General features: G+C 48.0%; 1 protein-coding gene across 3 annotated transcripts in view; it reads left to right on the top strand.

Moving 5' to 3' along the window:
- The window catches only part of LRP2BP (LRP2 binding protein), a 489,520-nt gene that overhangs the window by 39,558 nt on the left and 428,759 nt on the right, over positions 1 to 21,203 (top strand). For all 3 annotated transcript variants that reach the window (XM_086963334.1, XM_086963335.1, XM_086963336.1), the window contains exon 2: positions 12,430 to 12,653. In XM_086963334.1, the coding sequence (XP_086819460.1) occupies positions 12,479 to 12,653 (175 nt within the window). In that variant the 5' untranslated portion in view covers positions 12,430 to 12,478. The remainder of the gene's footprint in view (positions 1 to 12,429; positions 12,654 to 21,203) is intronic.

Here is a 21,203-nt window from a genome sequence, read left to right as displayed (position 1 = left end):
CCAAACTCCTCAAACCCACCAAAAACACGCTCACCAGACCATGCCCCCATCACCTGCTCACTGCGCTGAAAATCCAAACTACTGTCCTTATTAGTGACACCCCGCGAGGGGGGGGTGAAGGCTCACACACCTCATCACCACTACTCCAATCTAACATTGCCTGACCCACCGCCGATGCTGGACCTAGAACCTGGCCTCTCCTCTCACCACTCTCCTGAAATGCCAAATCCTGAAAACCTCTTCCCTTACCAAAACCCCCCACCTTAAAACCTGGAACCCCAAAATTGCCCCCAACACTGTCCTGTTGAACATACCCCTCGCCACTCCGTCCAAACGTAGCCTCACACACACCCTCAGACCATGAAAGAAACACATCAAGGCCCTACCATGACCTGGCCCTCACACCCTGACTCTGAAATCCCACCCGTAGAGGTGAAACCATAGCAGCTTTAAAAGCATCCCCAGGGCTATCCTTACCAGAAACCAAAGAATGAGAGGGGGATGCCAAAATACCAGACTCCTGACCCTGAACCCCCACATTGTAACCCCCCACCCCCAACCTGTGCCCACTCCCCTTCCCCAACCGACCCACTGTGTACAGACACCACTTCACCCCTATATGAACCTTGTGGAGAAAACAACAGGGGGATAAATGGTGCCTCTGCCCCTCGAGTATCAAATGCCCCCGCTAAATGCCCTTGCCTCCCTTCATCCACAAACTCAGCGTCATGCCTTAAATGAGAAAAACGGGCCGGCGTATGAAAACCCGCCCCCACCTCTTCTCCTGCAGCCAAACCTAATGAAAGCGGGCCACTAGAGGGAGGAACGATTAACTCCTCTCGAGCCTCCCCAGCACAAACCACAGCTGAAGGCAGAACAAGCGCCGGAGAGCCCACCAGGTATGCGGACTCCTCCCCCCTCCCGTCAGAATTCCTTGCTCGCTAGCTGCCGAGGCAGAGGCGGATCGCCTCTTGCCACCGCGCTTTCCCCCTCGCTTCCCCCGCTGGGCGGGGGCCGAAACTGCTCTTCTAGGAGCCGCCGGGGCCTGAAACAGCTCCTGCGGCTCCACACACATCGTCGACAGATCAACCGGTGGCCCGACAGGCACCAGCGAACGGCCAGCGTCATCCCCCGGGACCCCCGCCTCCAAACGCCGCACTTTCAAACCCAGGGCCGCCTTCCTCAAGCGAGAGCGGCCCGTTCACTTACCATCTCTGATCTAGAACGCTTAGGGGTCAAGCAGGCTGCCATCACCGCCACTACTCCAGCTGAGGCCTGTCACTGAGGACGCAACGGCCCAGCCACATCCCAGAGCACCAAATCCTGTCTGCCCGCGTCACTAAGGAGCTTGATCGCCTCAAACACCCTATAGTCTTCAGCTGCCATGACTAAATGAAAACAATATACTGCCAAGAAATTCCTCACAAAAAACTCTATCTCACAGCCTCCCGGCCACCAGGTCACCAAGCCTAAAATGGTGGCCGGGAGGCGGAGCCTAAAGCATTTATGCTTGGGCTCCATTTGGGAGGAAAAAGAAGCCCAAATACAAAAAAACGCTGTTGGGCTGCAACAAATCCCCCACCCACCCCTCCCATACCCCTAAGGTCGGCTGCTGTAGTATGGCACTAGCAAAACAAAATGACAAAAGTGGTACTTAAAGCAGCGTGACACCTAGCCAGCAAACAAAGACATCCCAAAGGGAAAATTACTGGGCATTACCTGTCCGATAGCTAATACCACTGTACATACCTGTGGAGCGGTGTTCCTGTGGGCCGACTACCATCACCGGAGTAGGGAGACACCAGCGTTTACAGGTCTGATCTAGGGGTAAGACCCTACCTGGGACCAGCCAACCATATCGGTGCGCAGGTACAACGGCAGCGGCAGGCGCACACAATCATTTGCGTAGGCAGGTACCACGAGACCTTCTCTGGGTGGCGCTGAGTCTATGGTGCCTGTACCTGATGGTGCTAGCTCAAGGGGCTGGAGACACTGAAGCAGTGCTGTCCGATAGGATGTAGAGAAGAGCAAGTAAGAGGAAAAAGTAGGACATACCTGCAGTTCTAGAAGCCACTTAACAAGACTTGCTCATCCTAATCATGGGAAAAACTGACAGGCAGCAATCGCGCCTCACCTTTGAGTCAAAAAAAGTGTGCAAACCGACACAGCATGCCCATTCGGGGGCTCAGAACAAGACCCACCATAGCAGTCGAGCAGCTCCTTGGAGGCCAACTTGCAGGTCATGCAACAAAGTCCCCTGTCTATTGATGGGAAAATAGATGCGCTGAATGCATGCATGGACAAAAGGGCCTCAAAGCTGAAGAAACAGGATGGCAGGCTTACTGGCAGTGCATCTCAACCGCGGAAGATGACGTCCAGACATTGAGCACCAAACAACTAAATATGGATAAAGTACTGGCCATCATCCAAGCAAAAATGTAAGACTTAGAAGCGCGCTCGCGCAGTAGAACCGACGCATTCTTGGCTTCCCGGAATCCACCAATACTGGCCAAATGGAACAATATGTAGAAGAAATAATAAGGAAAATTTACAGCAGCGAGGATTAATCGGCAGTGTTTGTGGTGGAATGGGCTCACATATCCCTGCAGTTGTTGGGCCCATATTTTAGGCCCAACAACTTCAGTTGTTGGGCCTAAAATATGCCATGTTGTACCCGGCTCGCTTGAGAGTGGAACAAGATGGTTGACCACTAATTTTTAACAACCCTAAAGCAGCCATGGAATATATAAAGAAAGCAAAGAAGCTGAGACCACCCTTCACGAACGAGGATGCGGATGCAGATGACTCCCAGACCCAGGGCGAATAAATGACTCTGCCGATCTGAATAGACAGATGTTACAATAACGAAAATATAACAGTCTTTTGCAAAACTCTTGCAATGAGGAAGTATAATCCATTCCAAATGGTACGTATGCAACACGGTGTGGATGCAGGAAATAGAGGTGCATAAGACACCTACCCCTAACTATAAACTGGTCCAGATGTCCTGGGCCCTACAGATATAATCCCAGCCCCCTTCAGTATAATGAACAGTAAAGTGCTCGGGCGCCTGCCGAACAGGGTAGACCCCTACTTTAACTGCATGTTTTGGATACACTGTGCTCCTCTGCTATTGCGAGGGAGTTCATTGTTAAAAAAGAAATGTTTTATTCATGATGGTATGGCTTTTGGCACTGTTATTTCGCCAGAGTGGGAGGAGTTTCCTATTCTATGGTTCTTAATTTGAAGTCACTGAATTGTTATACACCTTTACTTCGACCCTCACACGTACTTGAAAAGCTTAAAGTCGCAACACTAACTCGCCCCATTACGATAGCTAGGCCTTCTCAGCACACATTAAAGTGCGCACACTTAAACGAATTACATGGAATGTACGGGGACTGAAGAATATTAAAAAAGTCATGTAGGTCTTTGATTACCTTGATGGCCGTCAGATCCACATAGCGCTTATCCAAGAGACACACCTGACACCACAAGCGGCAGCTAGCATTAGTTCACGTTGGGCACATGACAAAAAAGCATCTTTACATTCATCTTATTACAGAGGTGTGCTCACACTGGTTTGAAAAGGTGTCCCCTTTGCTACTACTTACTCAGAATCTGATGCTCAAGGGAGGTTTGTTATATGGCACGACAACTGCAGAGGTACAAATTTAATGCAAATAAATGGTTACGGGCCTAATTTCGATGACCCTGAATTTTATATCAACATTTTTACCAAACTATACAAACTGCAACCGTCCACGATCATATGGGGAGGGAGATTTCAATTTTCCGCTTGACTTAAACTTGGACAGGTCCGGCTCCCATGGTTCCCTGATCAAACAAGCGTGCAAAACTGTCTGAATGGGAACTCTGGCGACTAAGACACCCCAAGACAAAAGAGGGTACATTCATATCCACTAGACATAACATGTGGTCTAGGCTAGACTATTGGCTAGTGACCCGAGCAATGAGTAACTGGATAGGTGAGGCCCAACACCTACCCAAAACGCTATCTGATCATTCCCCTATTTTATTGTCACTAACACTACCTACTGATGTTCCATGCCCATTTCAATGGAGAATGCAATCCTCTGCCCTCACAGATTCGGTCTTCAGAGCAGCCGCGGTCGGTAGTAGGAGTTTCTGCAGGGCTGTGATGTGGAGAGGGGCAGGGTGGGGGGTAGTAATGTATGGATTACGGAGTTTATCAGGTAAGTAAACATATAAATAAATAAAATGAATTTCGTTGCGTGCACTGCATCACCAAATGTGATGCAGTGCGCCCAACAAAATTCGTTTTAAACCCTGCCCCTCCCCACGTCACCGCCCTGCAGAAACTCCTATTACCGACCGCGGCTGCATCAGGGATGATGTAAGCACAACAATTATTTGGCGTAAATACGGGGTCTTTTGACTCTGCGGAAGCACTATGGGAATCCTTCAAGGCCACTATTAGAGGCACCTCTTATTGGACTCAGTGCCGACGTTTTAAAATGATTACGTACTCAAGTGGCCCAACTAGAACAAAAGATCTGGGAGCTTGATTCATTGTATGAAAATTACCCCAAACCGTAAACTGGCAGACATAAAAACACACCTTCAAGAATATACAGACCCGGAGATCCGATATTTATCCAAATGATGGGTGGCTAGAGCATATGGGGAGGGAGGACGACCGAGCCGTAGTCTAACTGCTAAAATCAGGGGCACAAAAGACCACCTTTCATTCAAACTCTTAGAATGCAAACAGGCACACGGGTTCACGCATCCTAAGACATATTGCAAGCCATCGTCAACTACTATGCAGATCTATACGGGGAGAGAGGGTCTGCTGAAACGAATTAAACACACTCTTATCTAAATGACATAACATTAGCGTGGATGTCGTCCGGCCAAAGGGAGTTTTTGGTTCAACCACTAACTGAGGAAGAAGTGGGAGATGCAATCCGGGCATTGCCCAATGGCAAATCACCGGGTGGTGATGGGATCCAGACGAGTTTTATGAAGCCTTCACCAACCTACTGATAACTCGCTTACTGGCAATTTATCAAGAAGCGTACGATAAAAAATGCCTGCCCCCCCCCTCTGCGCGAGACGCTTTTAATAACCCTATTAAAACCAGGTAAAGAACCCGAGCACGCGGACTATTACCGCCCACTATTTCTAATCAATACATACGTTAAGATTCTGGCAAAAGTCATTGCTACCAGGCTCCAGTTGCTTCTGCTGGCCCTGGTGCTGCCAGATCAAGAAGGATTTGTTCCCTCACAATCTACCACGCACAATTTGCGCACAGTATTTGCAGTACTAAATCCGATAGACCTCTCTCTACCCACGGCTGCTGTTTTTCTAGACACAGCTAAAGCTTTTGACTCCATTTAGTGGCCATATATGTTCACGGTGCTGGCCAGGATGGGGATGCCACAAGCGTTCTTAAACTATATCCAATTGTTATTTACAAAACCCGCAGCCCGGGTCCATGTCAACGGTCTCAAATCCGAGCCAATAAATATACACAGAGGGACACGCCAGGGCGGCCCACTATCCCTAATTTTATTTGCCATAGCTCTAGAGCCCCTAGCTTGCATCATACGTCAAAAACACGCATCCACCGCTCTAGGATATCGTCTCTGACCTCTAGCGATCTCACTTTAAGTGGACAATATGGTTGTTTACATTAGAGATCCAAGCACACATTTGGAGCCCAAACTAAGAGAATATGGTATTCAGGTTTAACCGTAAACTGGAATAAATCAGTGGTATTTCCCCTGACCCCGGCAACCATGCCCCACAAAACAGAATTTCCTCTGGTATGGTGCGTGTCGCCTCTTAAATATTTGGGAGTATGGGTGTACCTGGAAGTAGTCATCAGGTTGAATTACGGAAGGCCGTTATAAAACTGCGAGGCCATATAGTGCGATGGGTGAAGCTCCCCTTATAACTGGCCAGCAGACTTGCAGTAATGAAAGTGATTACCCTCCCTAAATTTTTATACTTTTGTTAACATCCCTATTCCCCAGAGGCTGGAAGTTTTTAAAACACTGCTGTTCTGTATGGTAACCCTAGCCTGGTCAGGCAAACAACACAGAATTAGCTGACAAACTCTCACTCGCCCATATGCAGAAGGGAAATTTCACGCTTCTGATCTGTATTTATACTATTTAAGTGCCCAAGCCCATTTCACTCAATACTGGTAACAACCTCACAGCTTCATTGCCCACATGGCTATCGAATCAGACGATGCATATCCAACTCCCCTTAACGCCATACTGCTACAAAGGCGCAAACTAGCAAACCTTAAGACTCGCATCACGTGCAGGCAAATATCCAATATATGTAGCTAGGTTGCCATTGCTTCACCACCCTTCCTTATCTGCCACAGGCGAAACTGGTGCATTGACAATACCACAGGAAGCAGGCTTCCGCACTCTGGGCGATGTTTTCCCAACTGGGGAGTTGATCTTGTTAGATGACTTTATTGGTGGCCGTAGTGGCAGTTTGATGCAGAAGTTCATATATTACAGATTAAGAGCGGCCATGAAAGCGCTGTATCTCCGTTTCCCCCAGGAACCACCCGAGTTTCTGTCGCTATGAACTATGCTAGTAAGCAATGACAAGAGAAACCTGATAACTAAGTTATACAAAATCGCTCAGAAAGAAACTACATGCTCAGTGGACAATGCCAGGGAGAGATGGAACACAGTGCTAGATACACAAATCACGCCAGAAGACTGGGAAGTATGCTGTGGTTTATTAGATAAACTTACCTCCAACTGTGACTTAAAAGTCATCATACATTTTATATACCTACAACAGGCATACTATACCCCACAGCAGCTACATAAGTATGGGTTGAGCCAAGACTCCAGATGTAAACGTTGTAGAACAGACAAAGCAGATTTTCTCCATCTCGCTTGGATCTGTGAGCCCATAGCGTCATTTTGGAAACAAATAATAGACACATTGACTGAGATGGTGGGGATAAGAATTGCATGCACTCCGGTGGTATGTCTACTGGGCCTTCTCAAATCAATACCCAATGTTCATCGTAAACTAGCGACTGTGGGTGGCCCTGCTGTTAGCCAAGGAACAAATATCAATCTGCTGGGGTGGGAAAAGGGTGGCGCATAAGAAAGACTGGTTGCGTGATTTGGCCTACTGTAAGGCACAACTTGAGACCTATGCAGAGAAACTGCCTGTAGCTTCACAACCAACTGACTGTTGGGCCCCTTACATTGTGTATCTGTTAAGTGCAAACTCAGAAGCACCTGAATGATTATATACGTTTTTAACTGTTGGGGCCAACTAAACATCATTGAATGCATTACTTTAGCAATACGTCAACTCAAAGAAGTAAAATGACCAACCAATATTGTGTGATACAGGAAGTTGACTGATTATGTTGTTATTGTTTACTTTAAACTAATATCTGGTAAAGTACACTGTGAAACACTGTGCTATGTATTCGAAAGTACTAAATACTGTAATGCTCAATGAAAGATATTGTAACCTGTTTATGAAAAGCCAATAAAAAAAGGAAAAGAAAAAAAATGTAGCCGGGGTTTTGGATTTGTATATAGTGAGAAGGTGGGAAAAACGTCCCGTCTCTCTGTTCTATATAACACACACCCAAACCCTTAGCTTGGGATTCAGTTTTACAGATACTGTTAAAAATATATTCGTATAATTTAAAGTGCTGTACAGAATTTCCCCTAAAAATGTATAAGAATTAACAGTTTCCATTTCACCAAGATACCAGGAGCAATTAGAGTAGTTTTGCGGAATTTTGCCCCCAAAACATGACTTTGCGTTTAGAACTGTTAATTTTTAAGAAATCAGCCCATGCATTCAGCTGTAAATCAGCGAACTGGGTATTTAAACCTTTAGACGTAAGATCAAGAACTATAAAATCATCTGCTTATACCAAACAGGCCACCAAGCAACTGCCAATACTCGAAGGATATCCCGAGCTGTTACTCAGTACAACCGGTAAATTGGATATGTAAAGGGAAAATAACAGCAGCGGGGCCAACAAACAGCCCTGTTTCAAGTCATTTTTTGTTGAGATCACAGTGGATAGGCCTCGACAACCCCTGAGTAGGACCTGACCTAGTAGAAGAGTGCAAGGCAATAAATAAGTGTAATAGGGTTGGACTATCAACTTTAATGACGTTAATAAAAGCTGAAAAAACTGGGGAAGCCCTGCCTAACACGTTTTCTGCAGTAAGGTGCAGGGCTTTAATATTAACCATGGCGCCTTAATTTTTCCCTAAACCCCGTCTGTCCTAATGGAATTATAGATTCCTCATTTACTTAGGATTGAAGATGGTCTAGTAGGCACTTTCCTACTTGCAAATTGCGATTTTTGTTTACGACTCACAATTAGCAAGTTGCAAAAGGAAATACACCACAGTGTCTCTGATGCTGTTTCAGATTCCCAAATGTGTTGCAAGGGACCTGCCGCATTAATATTTATGAAGGAGGTCACAATTTTCCACCCATTGGGAATGGCCAGCACTAACAGGGATGGTGGCCTGCTGGGGTCAGCAAACCACAATGCCTGTGACTGCTTTTTCAATAAGGGATTTAATTTTTTTTAAAATGAATCCCGTTTTCCCTAAAGGAAAATGTAATGCATTTAAAAAAAAAATATTTAACGTTTCCGGTTCCTTTGGACCACATGTCTGCTCTTGAAAAACGTTTTTGTCTCCAATCAAAGAGGGGAAGGGGTCTCCTGAGGACCCTTTACCATTTGCGTCTGGTTTACCACCTACTTGAAGTAGGTGGTGAACTGCGATTGTTTTGCAACTGCTTTCTGGTAGCAAAACAATTGTACATCCCCCTGTGACTTGCTATTAAGTAGGGATGCCCTTGACACACCCCTTCCTTATAGAGACTCGCAAACCCTATTTTGCGAGTCGGTAACAGGTTACCGACTTGCAAAATGGGGTTGATGCATGCTACATGCCATTTTAGCAGATTCACCCCTCACCTATTATGGAAGATTTTCCATAATAGTTGAGGGGTGGATCTTACCGTCGTTCCACAGCAGTCCGCAATAATCCCAGAATTTTCTTGAATTCTTAGAGAATATGGCCTCTCTTAAATTAATCCATTTACGACGTGACTCTTGTTTTTTTACCAGCCATTAGTCATACTCTTTCTCAAAAGTGCTATTAGTTTAACTCTATCAAATGAGAAGGAGATAAATTGAGGCTAATTGGCCTATTTATTTCTTTGTTAAAGATAAGGATGGGTAATTGTGAAGGACTTTGAGGTGACCTAGTATAAGCCCAATAGTCCCTACTTACAACCTGTTTCATAAAATGACGGGGGGAAAACATAACAACCGGTTGCCAGGTACCTATGTTACTAGCAGTCTTCTCCAGAAGCCCTGCTAGATGCAAATCCTGTCAGGGAACCCGTGGGATCTACCCGAGGTCTTATTAAAACTTATGAGGGCCTCATTAAGTTTCCACGACCACACTAATGCCATCCTAACTTCTATGGAGAAAATAAGAACTCTACAGTCACTAAAATAGCTGTCTACATTTTTTAAATGAGACTCAAGGCTGAACAAGACACAGTGAGTTAATCAAGGACGGTACCACCAGTTGATGTTTTATGGGGGAAGGAAGCAGGGACATTGTGATTAAATGTACCATTAGCAATCACACAGTCAATTTTTCTTAGTAGATCCAGGAGTACCAGTCCTCTTTCATCTGTTTTGATTTTTCATGGAAACTGGAGGAGTGGAACTTATAATGCTTCTTTGCTTTCTACATCTGCAAATAGGCCAATGGTATAGTTAACAAGTTTACAATTCAGATAACCAACTAGAATGACCTTGGTATCAACCCCCTGATCTGTAACTTCTTTTATGAAGCAAAACAGTGCGGGAAGCATTTTATCATAAAGAGGATCCGGTGAATGTAAGCATTTACAATTAGAATAGGATCCCTTCCACTTTCTCTCCGAGTTGTAATGATTTTTACGGCCTGAAGAAAAAAGTACTATAGTAATGCTGGTTGAAATTATTATTGAATTATATAGCTATACCACTCCTAGCATGACCTCTTTTAGAGGGAGAAGCACTGCAACTAAAGACATAATAGCCACCTACTGCAAAATCAGAAGTAGACCTGGTCTCCTGGATGCAGAACACATCAGCTTACAGGGTGTTTTAAATATACATTTTATGGGTATATTGAATAAACCAGCTGCATTCTAGGAAACACTTTTTTAAGCTATTATTAATTATTGAGTTTAAATACTGGACCTCAGGCACTGGTTCAATTAAGGGTACTGACCAACCAATTCCTTTTGGACAAATCATCTTCTTTTTTTTATGAATCTGCTTTGCTTGGTGCACTGAGGTTTTCCAACTTGGGTTTCCAAATTTTTAATAGAGGGTTTGGGATGAGGATACTGAGAAGAGGCATCCACGCCTATAGAGCGTAGTCTTCTAAATTGTATCCCACAATCCTTGTCCTTGGGCTTTGCCAAGGGAGCATGACAAGGGACATCTATGCTCAAACTAGCCAGATGCTTTCCACCCTCGCTTTTTTTAATCAACTGCGAGACCAGCTTAAAGAGGCTTTATCTTCTTTCACCACCACCAAAACCTTCAGGATTGTTAAAAGAGTATCTTGAATGTGATCAGTATTATTAACAACGTTTTCTAGTAAAGAATGGATGACAAAACATTTTCAAAGCATTTGAGGGATTCAGAATATTGAATGTAATGACCAAGCAGATTACAGGAAGGATTCCTAAGTAACTCTAAATCTGGTGTGTCCGAAATTTCTGAGTCGGAGACCAATAGCTTAAAAGCTTTACCACAGATTTCTGCTGATTACATAAGGGAGTTTTAGGGGGAATGCTCCCTTCTACCAATTGCTTTCCCAGCAGAATATCAACATCATGTAAGGTGAAATCCTTGTTCTGGCATTTGGGATCGTCTCCAGTTGCGGAGTGCCTTGTTCTGAGAGACAAGTGAGGAAAGGAATTGTGCTTTACAGGGTTCCTTACATCCAAGAAGACAAGTGGGTTCTCCTGTTTGACAAACTTCGAAAAGTTATCACTGGACTACACATCTTCCTTTTGGAAAAATAAAAAAGGGGAGTTTGAGCCCTTCACTGCATTAAATGTGAAGATTTTGTCTTATAACATGCCCTTAAAGGGATCATTCTTCCTGAGCAAAGCTTCCTTATTATAATCGTATTTTCGCAAAAGAAGGCTACTAGAGGAATTCAACCTTGTGGTTCACACTCTGGGTGATCCGTAATACTGGCACAGATGCCATGTCGCACAAGACCACTGGCGCTGGACACAGACCACCTTGACTGGAACCCCCTTGTCCCATAGACCGGCACCCCCGTAGGAGTCGGCCATCTCGTTGCCACCTCCTTTTCAGAGGAGCCATGGTACTCCGAGTTATGGCTATTGATTTGGCTTTTACTTTTATTGGGCTTTTTCAGTTGCTGTGCATCTGTTCAGACGAGTAGTTGTGATCTACTTAGTGAGGAGTGCTCAGTGTCCAAGAGAGACATGAACAAGACCATGGTAGATAAGTTAAGTGATCTAAAGATATCACAAAATCAACAATCCTTCAAAGACCACCTAGTAACTGGTTTGGAGTATTACAATACTTGAGTAAATTGCAGAAGGCTCTTGAGCAACAGTAGAAACACTGTACCATAGAGAAAATGGAAGGAAATCCCTCTGAAGCACCCACCTTTCCTCCTAAAACACTACAAGGTTCTTCCTGGATCTAACTAGTTTTAACATCACACTAACACACAGACTACATCACAATATAACACTGTATCTCTACCAAGCTCACAAAACCAAACCCAATAAACAAGCACTTTCAAATGAAAGCACATTCAGATTGATTGATGGCCTTCCAAGATTCGAATAACATAGCATACCAATAATTCTATTGATAACGACTTGTGCATCCTACTTGCTATTTCTGCTCACGTACTTGGTTGGTTGTCCACTTTAGGCCTCACTCTGAGTTTTGCATAAAAGCAAGTTCAGAAATTCCCATGAACTAGTACGATTTGCAGCTGTCTGATTTTTCACTTTATGCCCCGCTCAGAATTAGACTTTTAGTAGTCATCATTGACGTTAATGCAAGATCTGTTTAACTTTTCGTCATCTTAAAAGTCGTGCACCTCTTCCCGTACTTTCTATGTAAAATTATCTCTTTTCCAGATTTTATTTTTAAAGAACATTTCAAATTTTCCCACCTGTGCTTCCATGTCTGGTGTTTCACTGATCAGAATGTTCACATATGTAGCTAAAACAAGACAGCATTGTTGCCTCTTCAGAATACAAAGTAAAACACCACTGTGTGCAAATCTTTGTTTCTGATCACAAGTACTGCTAACAGAGTTACATGTTATATTTTTCAAGGCATTCATGGTACAGTCATTAAGCAAATGCCGCAGGAGGCGACAGAGAGATGAAGAAGTTAAACTCGGAGCCCCTGCCCTGCAAGGTAGACTCTAATATCGCACCCATTCTCCACACCGTCTCCCAGGTATGTGGCTGCTTCCCGGAGAAGAAGCAGGACACATCTGAACAGCAACAGGATGATGGAGGAAAGGACAGCAACAGCAAGTTATTAGTTCTACCAGGTACACAGAGAAACCTATAAGGCCCTGCTGTTAGAATTCCATGTTGTACAGTATTTCGCAAATATTTGTTGCCATCTTTCACAAGAAACTTTCAAGTTTTATATGATTTCTGGTTTTTGTAGATGTTTTCAATTTATATCTTCTGTTGCCTTCTACAACTTTTAAAGGAGTACTTGTTACATATGACTGTATATAGTATATACATGTTACAAATGTCGCTGGTTTTAGTATATTTGATTATTTTAATGTGAATTTATTTAGAAAGAAGCATAGGAAAAACCAGTAGGTCTGGCTTTAATGTACATTCCCATGCAAATACAGACATGCAGAAATGTGTTAGCAGCTTTTACCAAGGTGTGTTGCCTTTGCCAATGCTTGTTTTATCTCCTGCAGTTTCCCATTTCAAAGCACTTGAAGTAACTGTTGCGAATGCCTAGTCAATGGACCTCAATTTCTTAACCTTAGGAGGATGAATAAGTTAGTTATTCCTGCCTGGATTTGAACTTGTTTGTGTTGGCTGATCAGACATAGGGCCAGGTGTACAACCATGTGAAAAGGCTATGTAGCGGTCGCAAACGGGCCGGTTTCTCGGCTGGCTCCAGATGCCTCCAGCTTGTGGTTAGCATTCTCAGCAATCACGACAATAACGATAATATTCCTCCTGAATAATTGTGTTTAAATAGCCCCATCAAAGTAGTAACACTTAATACACGATTCTACAAGGAATATTTACATTGTATTTGGCCATTGTATTTCAAAAGAAGGTTTGGAAGTAAATTTCAAAAGTTTAATTTTACCACCTAAGTGCACACCTTGGAACCAATGCAGAGCAGCACACATAGGCATCCTGAGGTGTTTTGCTACATAAGAAAATAAGGAGTGTTGTAGAAGAGCAAAAGCCAGTGCTGACCAAGGAAGGATTATTTAAGCAGTGCCAGTAGATCTGAGGTTGAGTTGGCTGAGGAGAAGGCATTGCGCCATGTGGGTCAGAACCAGGACAGGCTGGCAAAGGATGGTGCAGCAATACCATGACAGGAGGAAACTGATGGATAGACAGGAGAGATGTTAGGGGTGCCCAATCAACAGTAGCAAAGAGGGAGAGAAATGAGGCAGGAGCGGAACAGTGTTGTGCAGCAAGGGAATAAGAACCTCTCAAGAGTAATTACTTATGAAGGGGGCGTGGCTGAGCACGCAATGGCGGCAGACGTGCCTGGGTAGAGCTCCGTGCGAAGCTCCCCTGCCACAGGCCATTTCTCCGCTAAAATTACTCGTTTTTGGCAGATAACTTCAGCGAGGGGGCCCGGAGCAGTCTTTAACTCGCCGGTGAAGTTTGGGACCGACCAACTGCTCCTAACTGTCCTGACGGGGAAGAAGACCGAGCACCCCTCCGGCAGGCACTTCCGGCTGGCGCACATAATCACCCGAGGACGGGGTGGAACTCCCGGTGCTTCAGGACTGACAAAACTACCCCGACCATTGCTGTGGCCGGAGCGGTAACTGAGCCCCCGCCGCTGCTGAGACACGGCGAGAACTGCGGACCGCACCGGGGAAGCCGGCGCTGAGTGCGTTTACTGTCGGTCCCCCTTCGGCTGCCACGAGGACTGATTCGCGGCCGGAGCTGGATTGAGGCCGGTGGAGCTGGCGGCGAGTCGCCTGTGGCGTGGGAGCCGGGGACCTTTTCACCTCACTCAGAACTTTGCCCCTTTCTGGTGTTGGCGCTCCTGGGGGCGGCCTTCTACATTCGGACCCCTCCTGGTAGATGTGGGGGTGCTGGCAGCCTGCCCCACCCGGGGCATGATGGATCGCGCTCTAAGTTGCCTCCGCAAGTTCACAAGCCTGCTGGCGTGGAAACAGCGGTGGGCAACGCTGTGGACATCCTGAAGTACCCTGCCGCCGACGCTCTCCCTTGGGATCCACTGGCTTGAGCGCTGGAGCGGGGTTCCCCGGGACACTTGCAGAACGACTGACCCCCAGTACCTGGCCCACGGTGATTTCAGTCACGATCACGGATAGGAGCTACACCCTGCTGAAGTGACCTCGAGTTCTCACACGGCTGCTGATTGGCTCCAGGGTCTGGCACTTTGAGTGGGAGAGTGTCCGGAGCCGATTACCTCGCAGAATCTCTGGGCATAGGTACCCGAATGCAGTGGGGACTACTACCTCCTTAAAGACGCAGGCGACTGAGAGGTGGGGCGGGGGGGGAGGTGCGATGACCGCCGCCTGCCCTGGCTTGCGCATTGAGGCAGCCGACTTCATCCACACGAGTAATTGGCTGAGGGGGCCACTGTTGTCGAGCTGAGCCTCCCATGTTGGACACCTATGCTGGAAGCCTGCCTGCCACCTGGACGTACTGATAGCTACTAACCACAAGTGGGGAGGACACAAGCTGCTCCACTCTGGTGCTCCCCCGTACGTTACCAGTCTTCCTGGTGTGTGACATCTATACGGCTTTAGGGGGCGGACGTCCCATGTCCCCCTGCAGCTGCGTTTTATCGCCCTCATGACACACTGTACCCTGCCTGAAACCTCGGGGGAGCCTCCGGACCGCGCTGATACCTCAGCACTACTGCGACTCCCATGTCTGGGGGACCCAAGACGAGAGCTGGTGCTGGCGGCGCGCAGGTAAAGGGGAAGATGGTGAAACAGGCTGAGACGGACCAGACTACCTCCAAATTGGACACGATGCTAGCGGCGATGGAGAGGCTGGAGGAGTCGAAGCAGCTGACCTCCACCTCTTTAGAAACTAAAATTGAGAGTGTGGCCATTGACCTAACGCACCTTTGGGCTGACCACAAAAAACTCTCTGAACGAACGACCACCCTAGAAGCCACCATGACAGATATTACGCCCAAGGTCACACAGCTGGACAGACATGTCCAGGATCTCCTTAACAGAGTGGAATTCCTAGAAGATCGTGCGGAGGATGCCGAAGGATGGGCGAGGAGGAACAACGTCCGCATTGTGGGGCTGCCGGAGCGCTGGGAGGATAGAGAGCCGGCGGAGCACATGGAACATTGGCTCATGGACCTACTATCAGACGGTACCCTCTCGCAACATTTTGTAGTGGAACGGGCCCACCGCGTGCCGACACGTCCTCCCCCTGCAGGCTCTAATCCGAGGCCCATGCTCATTCACATCTTGAACTACCAAGACCGCGATGCCATACTGCGCAAGGCTAGGAAACTGTCGGACATCAGAGTTGAGAACACCAAGATCATGTTCTTCCCTGATTACACTGTACAAGTACAACGCCAACGCCATTCTTTCCTGGCAGTGAAACAACGACTCCGCCGCCTGGCTCTGAAATATTCCTTGCTCTTTCCGGCCCGGCTGCGTGTGGTGGCTCAGGATAAGACACATTTTTTCAATACCCCTGAGGCAGTTGAGACCTGGCTTGACCCGGGCATTGATAAGGAACCTAGTGAGATGCCACCGAAGATGCGACGTGACCGAGGGTCCCGACAACGCCGCCGCAGAAGACCCTCATCGACGAATTCGACACACACAGAGACAGAGGTGGGTCCCACGCCCGAACTTATGCAAAGTGAACAGCAGGAGGCCCTCCGAATGGTGGCAGAAATCAGCGGCTCACTGGAAGCAGACCCCGCTTTGGAGGCTAGCCCTAACGCTCTCATGAGCGATGATGAACACATTTACGGATTGTCAGACTCCCAAGTTTCGATAGATCTCCCGGTTGTTACCCCAAAGACCGCTGATATAGTCCAGTGAACACGTCCCAGGGCATTCGGCCCTCTATTCCGGCACTGAGGACGCTTGCAGCTGACGGACTATTGCTTCCATGAGACGCTGTTGTGTGGCTGACGAGGCCGCATTGGCTCCGGAGGGACATCCGGCCCTGATTGATATGGTTGTGTGGTCCGAGTCCATAGCTTGAGAGGTGACATGAGCATGCCCCCTGCTGGTGAGTCGTGGGGCTGCATCATAGGGGTGGACGAACCCCCCGGAGGTGAGTGACTAGCTGCGACCCATCCTGCGTTGCTGCCGGGCGGCTGGACTCCGGACCTGAGAGAGCCGGCACATTACGCAGCAAGAACTCTCACTGGAACTGGGTTGATTGCCAATGGCTGCCTGAAACCCCTGTATGGACAGAGCCAAGGGCTCAGTGAACCCCCCTTGAACTTATGGACTCTTAGAGCTCGCTAGAGCGTTTGGACGACAACATGTTCTGCTGTTGACCTTTTGGTATTGTGTTTTTGTTCCCCTTGTTTATAGGATTGGTTGCTTTTTCCTTTTCCCTTAATGTATGTTTGCGGGACGGCGGACGTGTGCAAACGATTCGCAGTGATTTAGGTGGGTGTCTGTTCTGCTGCGCGGCTGGGCTGGGGTGGATGGCTGGGGGGAGGTACGAGAGATCGGTTGTACAATGGCTGCGGTTAAACTCTGCACCTGGAACGTGCGTGGTATGCATACGCCCTCACGCCGTTACCAGATTTATTCATATCTTAGGCGACACCAAGTACACGTAGCATTGTTGCAAGAGACCCATTTGGCTGGCCCAGAGGTACTCACTCTGCGCCACAGGTGGAGGGGCAACTGTATGCCACAGGCTTCTCGGCATTTGCGCGAGGAACTTTGGTTTGGATACGCCCTGGGGTCCCCTTTGCACTCACTCATAGTAAGGTAGACACAGAAAGGCAGATATGTGATACTTCAGGGTAAATTGGACGGACAGTATGTGGTTCTTGCTTCCATCTATGCTCCTAATACTGAACAGGGCCGATTCCTTTCACAGTTGTCGTCGGTGATAGCGCCATGGCTGGGCGTCCCACTTTTGCTCGGGGGCGACTATAATTGTGTACTGGATGGTGCATTAGATTGGTCGTTCCCCCCCTTGGCCAACGCACCAGCGAATGGAGCAATGAGGGCGCTCACAGACTGGGCAACGCAGTGGGACCTTGATGATGTCTGGCGCAGCCGTAACCCTAACACGAGAATCTATTCGTACTATTCGGGTGCCCACACGCTACATGTCCGGCTGGACAGGTTTATGTTATCGAGCGATTTACTTCCCCATGTCACAGACACCTGTTATCTGGGTCTCACTCACTCTGACCACAACCCTCATACCCTGGACTTTGCCTAGGAACGCCCCCACCTGCCAGTGCCTACATGGCGACTCCAACCGGATGTCTTATTGGATGCCCCATATAGGGAAGCGCTTTCGATCCGCATTTTGCAGTATTTTGAGGACAATAAGACACTGCATCCGCCCCACAGTTTGAATGGGATGTGTTTAAGGTCGTCACGCGGAGCCATTGCCTGGGCATGCAGTCGGGAATACGGCGCCAGGTGGAAAGGGACTTAACACAAGTAGAATCCACCTTAATGGCCGAAGAACGGGAGGCGGCTGAGGGGGACGATGCGAGGTTGGTGACGGCCCGAGAGCAGCATACTCAACTTCTAGACAGGTTGAAGAATATAAATTACGCTGCCCATTCGGCGCGCTCACACCACATTGAAGACAAGCTGGGTAAGCTGTTATCATGGCTGATACGGCGGGACACACAGAATGCACCGTTGCTGTCCATCCGTACCGCTCAGGGCGCCACTGTCTACACACAGAGGGCTATACACGAGGCCTTCACGAAGCATTATGAGGGCCTTTATCACTCCCGTTTGCGAGTCACTGCGGATGACATTTCGGAGTACCTATCAGCGCTGCCCCTGCCAGCGGTTACCAATGCGGAATTAGGCGCACCGCTCGCGGCGGAAGAGCTCCGAACGGTCATCTTTTCCCTCTCCAATGGTAAGACCCCGGGACCGGATGGACTACCCGCGGAGTTCTATAAGGCCTATTCTATTATCCTTATACCCGAACTATTGCAGGTGTATAGGGCGGCAAAAACGGATTCCGCTCTCCAGCCGACTCTGAATGAGGCAAATGTAATATGTCTCTTAAATCCGGGCAGGGATGAACTCAATATGGGATCATACAGGCCGCTTGCCTTCCTCAATATGGACTATAAGATCCTGGTGTCTCTGCACTAGCCCAGCGATTGGCGCCCCTGGTACCTACTCTGGTGCATGCTGACCAGAACGGTTTTGTTCCGACCCGCAGTACGTCTTACAACATCAGACGCCTGTTTAAGGTGCAAAGCCTGGCTACGTCCTGATGGCTTTGCTTGGGGTGCTTGGTACTCGATCTTGAAAAGGCATTTGACTCTGTGGAGTGGCCCTCCCTTACGCAGGTATTGGAGAAGTTTGGCTTGGGTAATGACTATCTTCAGATGGTGGAACTTCTATACCAGGAACCCGTGGTGCGTGTTCGCACAGGCAGGCTCTTCTCGGACTCAGTCCGAATACGCAGAGGCACTAGACAAGGGTGCCCCCTCTCCCCCTTAATCTTTGCTCTCATGATGGAGCCCCTGGCAACACAACTTCGCGCCTCTGGCGCAGACTGGGGTATCCCTTTGGCTGACGGGATACACTCAGTGTCATTGTACGCGGATGATTTACTAATATACATAAGAGACCTGACTTGTTTCCCGCGTGCACTCACTGACATATTCCGCAAATTCGGTGACGTGTCGGGACTCCGAGTCAACTGGGCGAAGTCAGGAGTGTACTCTTTTGCCGCAGACACGCCAGAATGCGATATTGTAGTAATGGGCGAGCGACTCCTCTGGTATCCAACCGCCTTCCGATATTTAGGGATTTATATTTATCGAGATCCTGCTGACTTGTTGGAAGGTAACCTCACAAGGGCAGTATCGTCACTCACGGCACAGGTGACTTTTTGGAACTCCCTCCCGCTAAATGTCCCAAGTCGAATTACGCTTACAAAAATGATAGTGCTGCCCAAATTGTTGTACTTTTATGCCAACCTTCCGGTGTATATCGGGACCCGAACTTTCCAGGAGCTGGAAACTCTGACCAGGCGATTGATCTGGAACGCGGGGCGGCCCAGAGTCGCGTTAAAGACATTGCATGCTTCAGCGAAAATAGGGGGCTGTCTATTCCTAATCAGGAGCTCTATTACATGGCAGCACAACTGCAGTGGGTTGCCTACTGGTTGAGTGGGAAGAACTTGGGTGATACCGCCACGGATGACACCGTCATGACGATTGCACAGATCCACGCACTGTTTCACCCCTTAGCTAGGGTCCGCTGCCCCAATCAACTGCACCTTGCGGTGGCGAGGAAGTGCTATGCAAGAAGCTTAAAACTTACAAGCTCCACCAAACCATATGCCCCAAATCTATCATTGTTGGGGACACCTTGGGAGGGCGGCGCACTCACAGAGGCCGCGCTAGACAGTTGGACACACGCTGATTTAGAGGGCCTGGGGGATCTGTTTGCAGAGTGCGCCTTACTTTCATTTGAGACCCTAGTGGCCAACACGGGACTACCTGTTGGTTAATTCCTAACACATGCGGCACTTACACACTTACTAACAGGAGCCTGGGGTGACCTTGCTGCCAGCCCACCTGCTGATACAGTACTTGCACGTGATGGGGAACGGCTCCCACATAGCACACTGACTCGCCCAGGCCCTACACACACACACGCAATTTTCCTCAACAGCGCTTACGAGACAAATGGACCGTGAATAGAGTTCGGGCCTGGACCGATAAAGAATGGGCGTTAGTGCTGGCCGGTGCGCTGAATGTTCCGCGTAACTCCTGCTTTAAGATCATCCAATACTATATTGTGCACCGTGCGTATTCATCCCGGATAAAATAAACCGCTATTTTAGTCTCGACTCAAAAGCATGCCCCAGATGCGGTCTCGTAGATGCACAGCTTCTGCACATGCTCTGGATGTGCCCTCTCCTACACGATTACTGGAAGACAGTATTGGCCTCTTTAGCAGCAACGACAGGGGGTAGCTTGCCACACACATGGGAGGCTTGCCTATTGGGCTTATTTAAGCGGACGAAACAGACGAAGGTCCCGGCTAGATTTTGGGATCTGGGACTGATAACCGCGAAACGTCTCATCACCAAGCGCTGGAAGAACAGTGAACCCCCTCAGGCGATACACTGGCGTAATTCTTTTGACAACTGGACAAGGGCGGAGAGTGTGGCCTTGCACAGGGAGGAAACACCGGGGCTCCGCATGTATCCCATAGCACAAGACTGGGACAACACCTTGGCTGCTTATCATCAAGTGGCCCTACAGAGGGGCATTACTTAGACTCTCTTTCCCTATTGAGTAGTAATCTGACCTCCCCCCCACCTCCTCTGTCCATGCGCCTCTCTCCCCTACAGGCCCTGGGTAGCGTTTCTTTCCCGGCTTTCCCATCCCCCCCCCCCTCATCCGGTGCGGCTGCCTGCCGCACCGGATGACCCCCATTACTGACGCAGTGACACACATGCCCGCTCCTACCTGCCCCTATCCGCACCACACATTAATCGATTTGAAATCACCCAGTTTTTAGTCCCTGCATTCTTAGGTTAATATTTACAGTTTCTTGTTACGAACAAATGATTTGAATATGTACTTCATTGCAGTTAGCTTTGAGCTTTGCTCGGTAGTCATGGAGGTAACCATGGATAACCAGTCACAACAGATCTTGGAAACGGGCGCT

Source organism: Lissotriton vulgaris, chromosome 3_1, assembly GCF_964263255.1.
Source record: "Lissotriton vulgaris chromosome 3_1, aLisVul1.2, whole genome shotgun sequence".
Taxonomy (NCBI): Eukaryota; Metazoa; Chordata; class Amphibia; order Caudata; family Salamandridae; genus Lissotriton; species Lissotriton vulgaris.
Note: the sequence above shows the minus strand (reverse complement) of the source record. Positions and strands in the feature narration are given on the sequence as shown.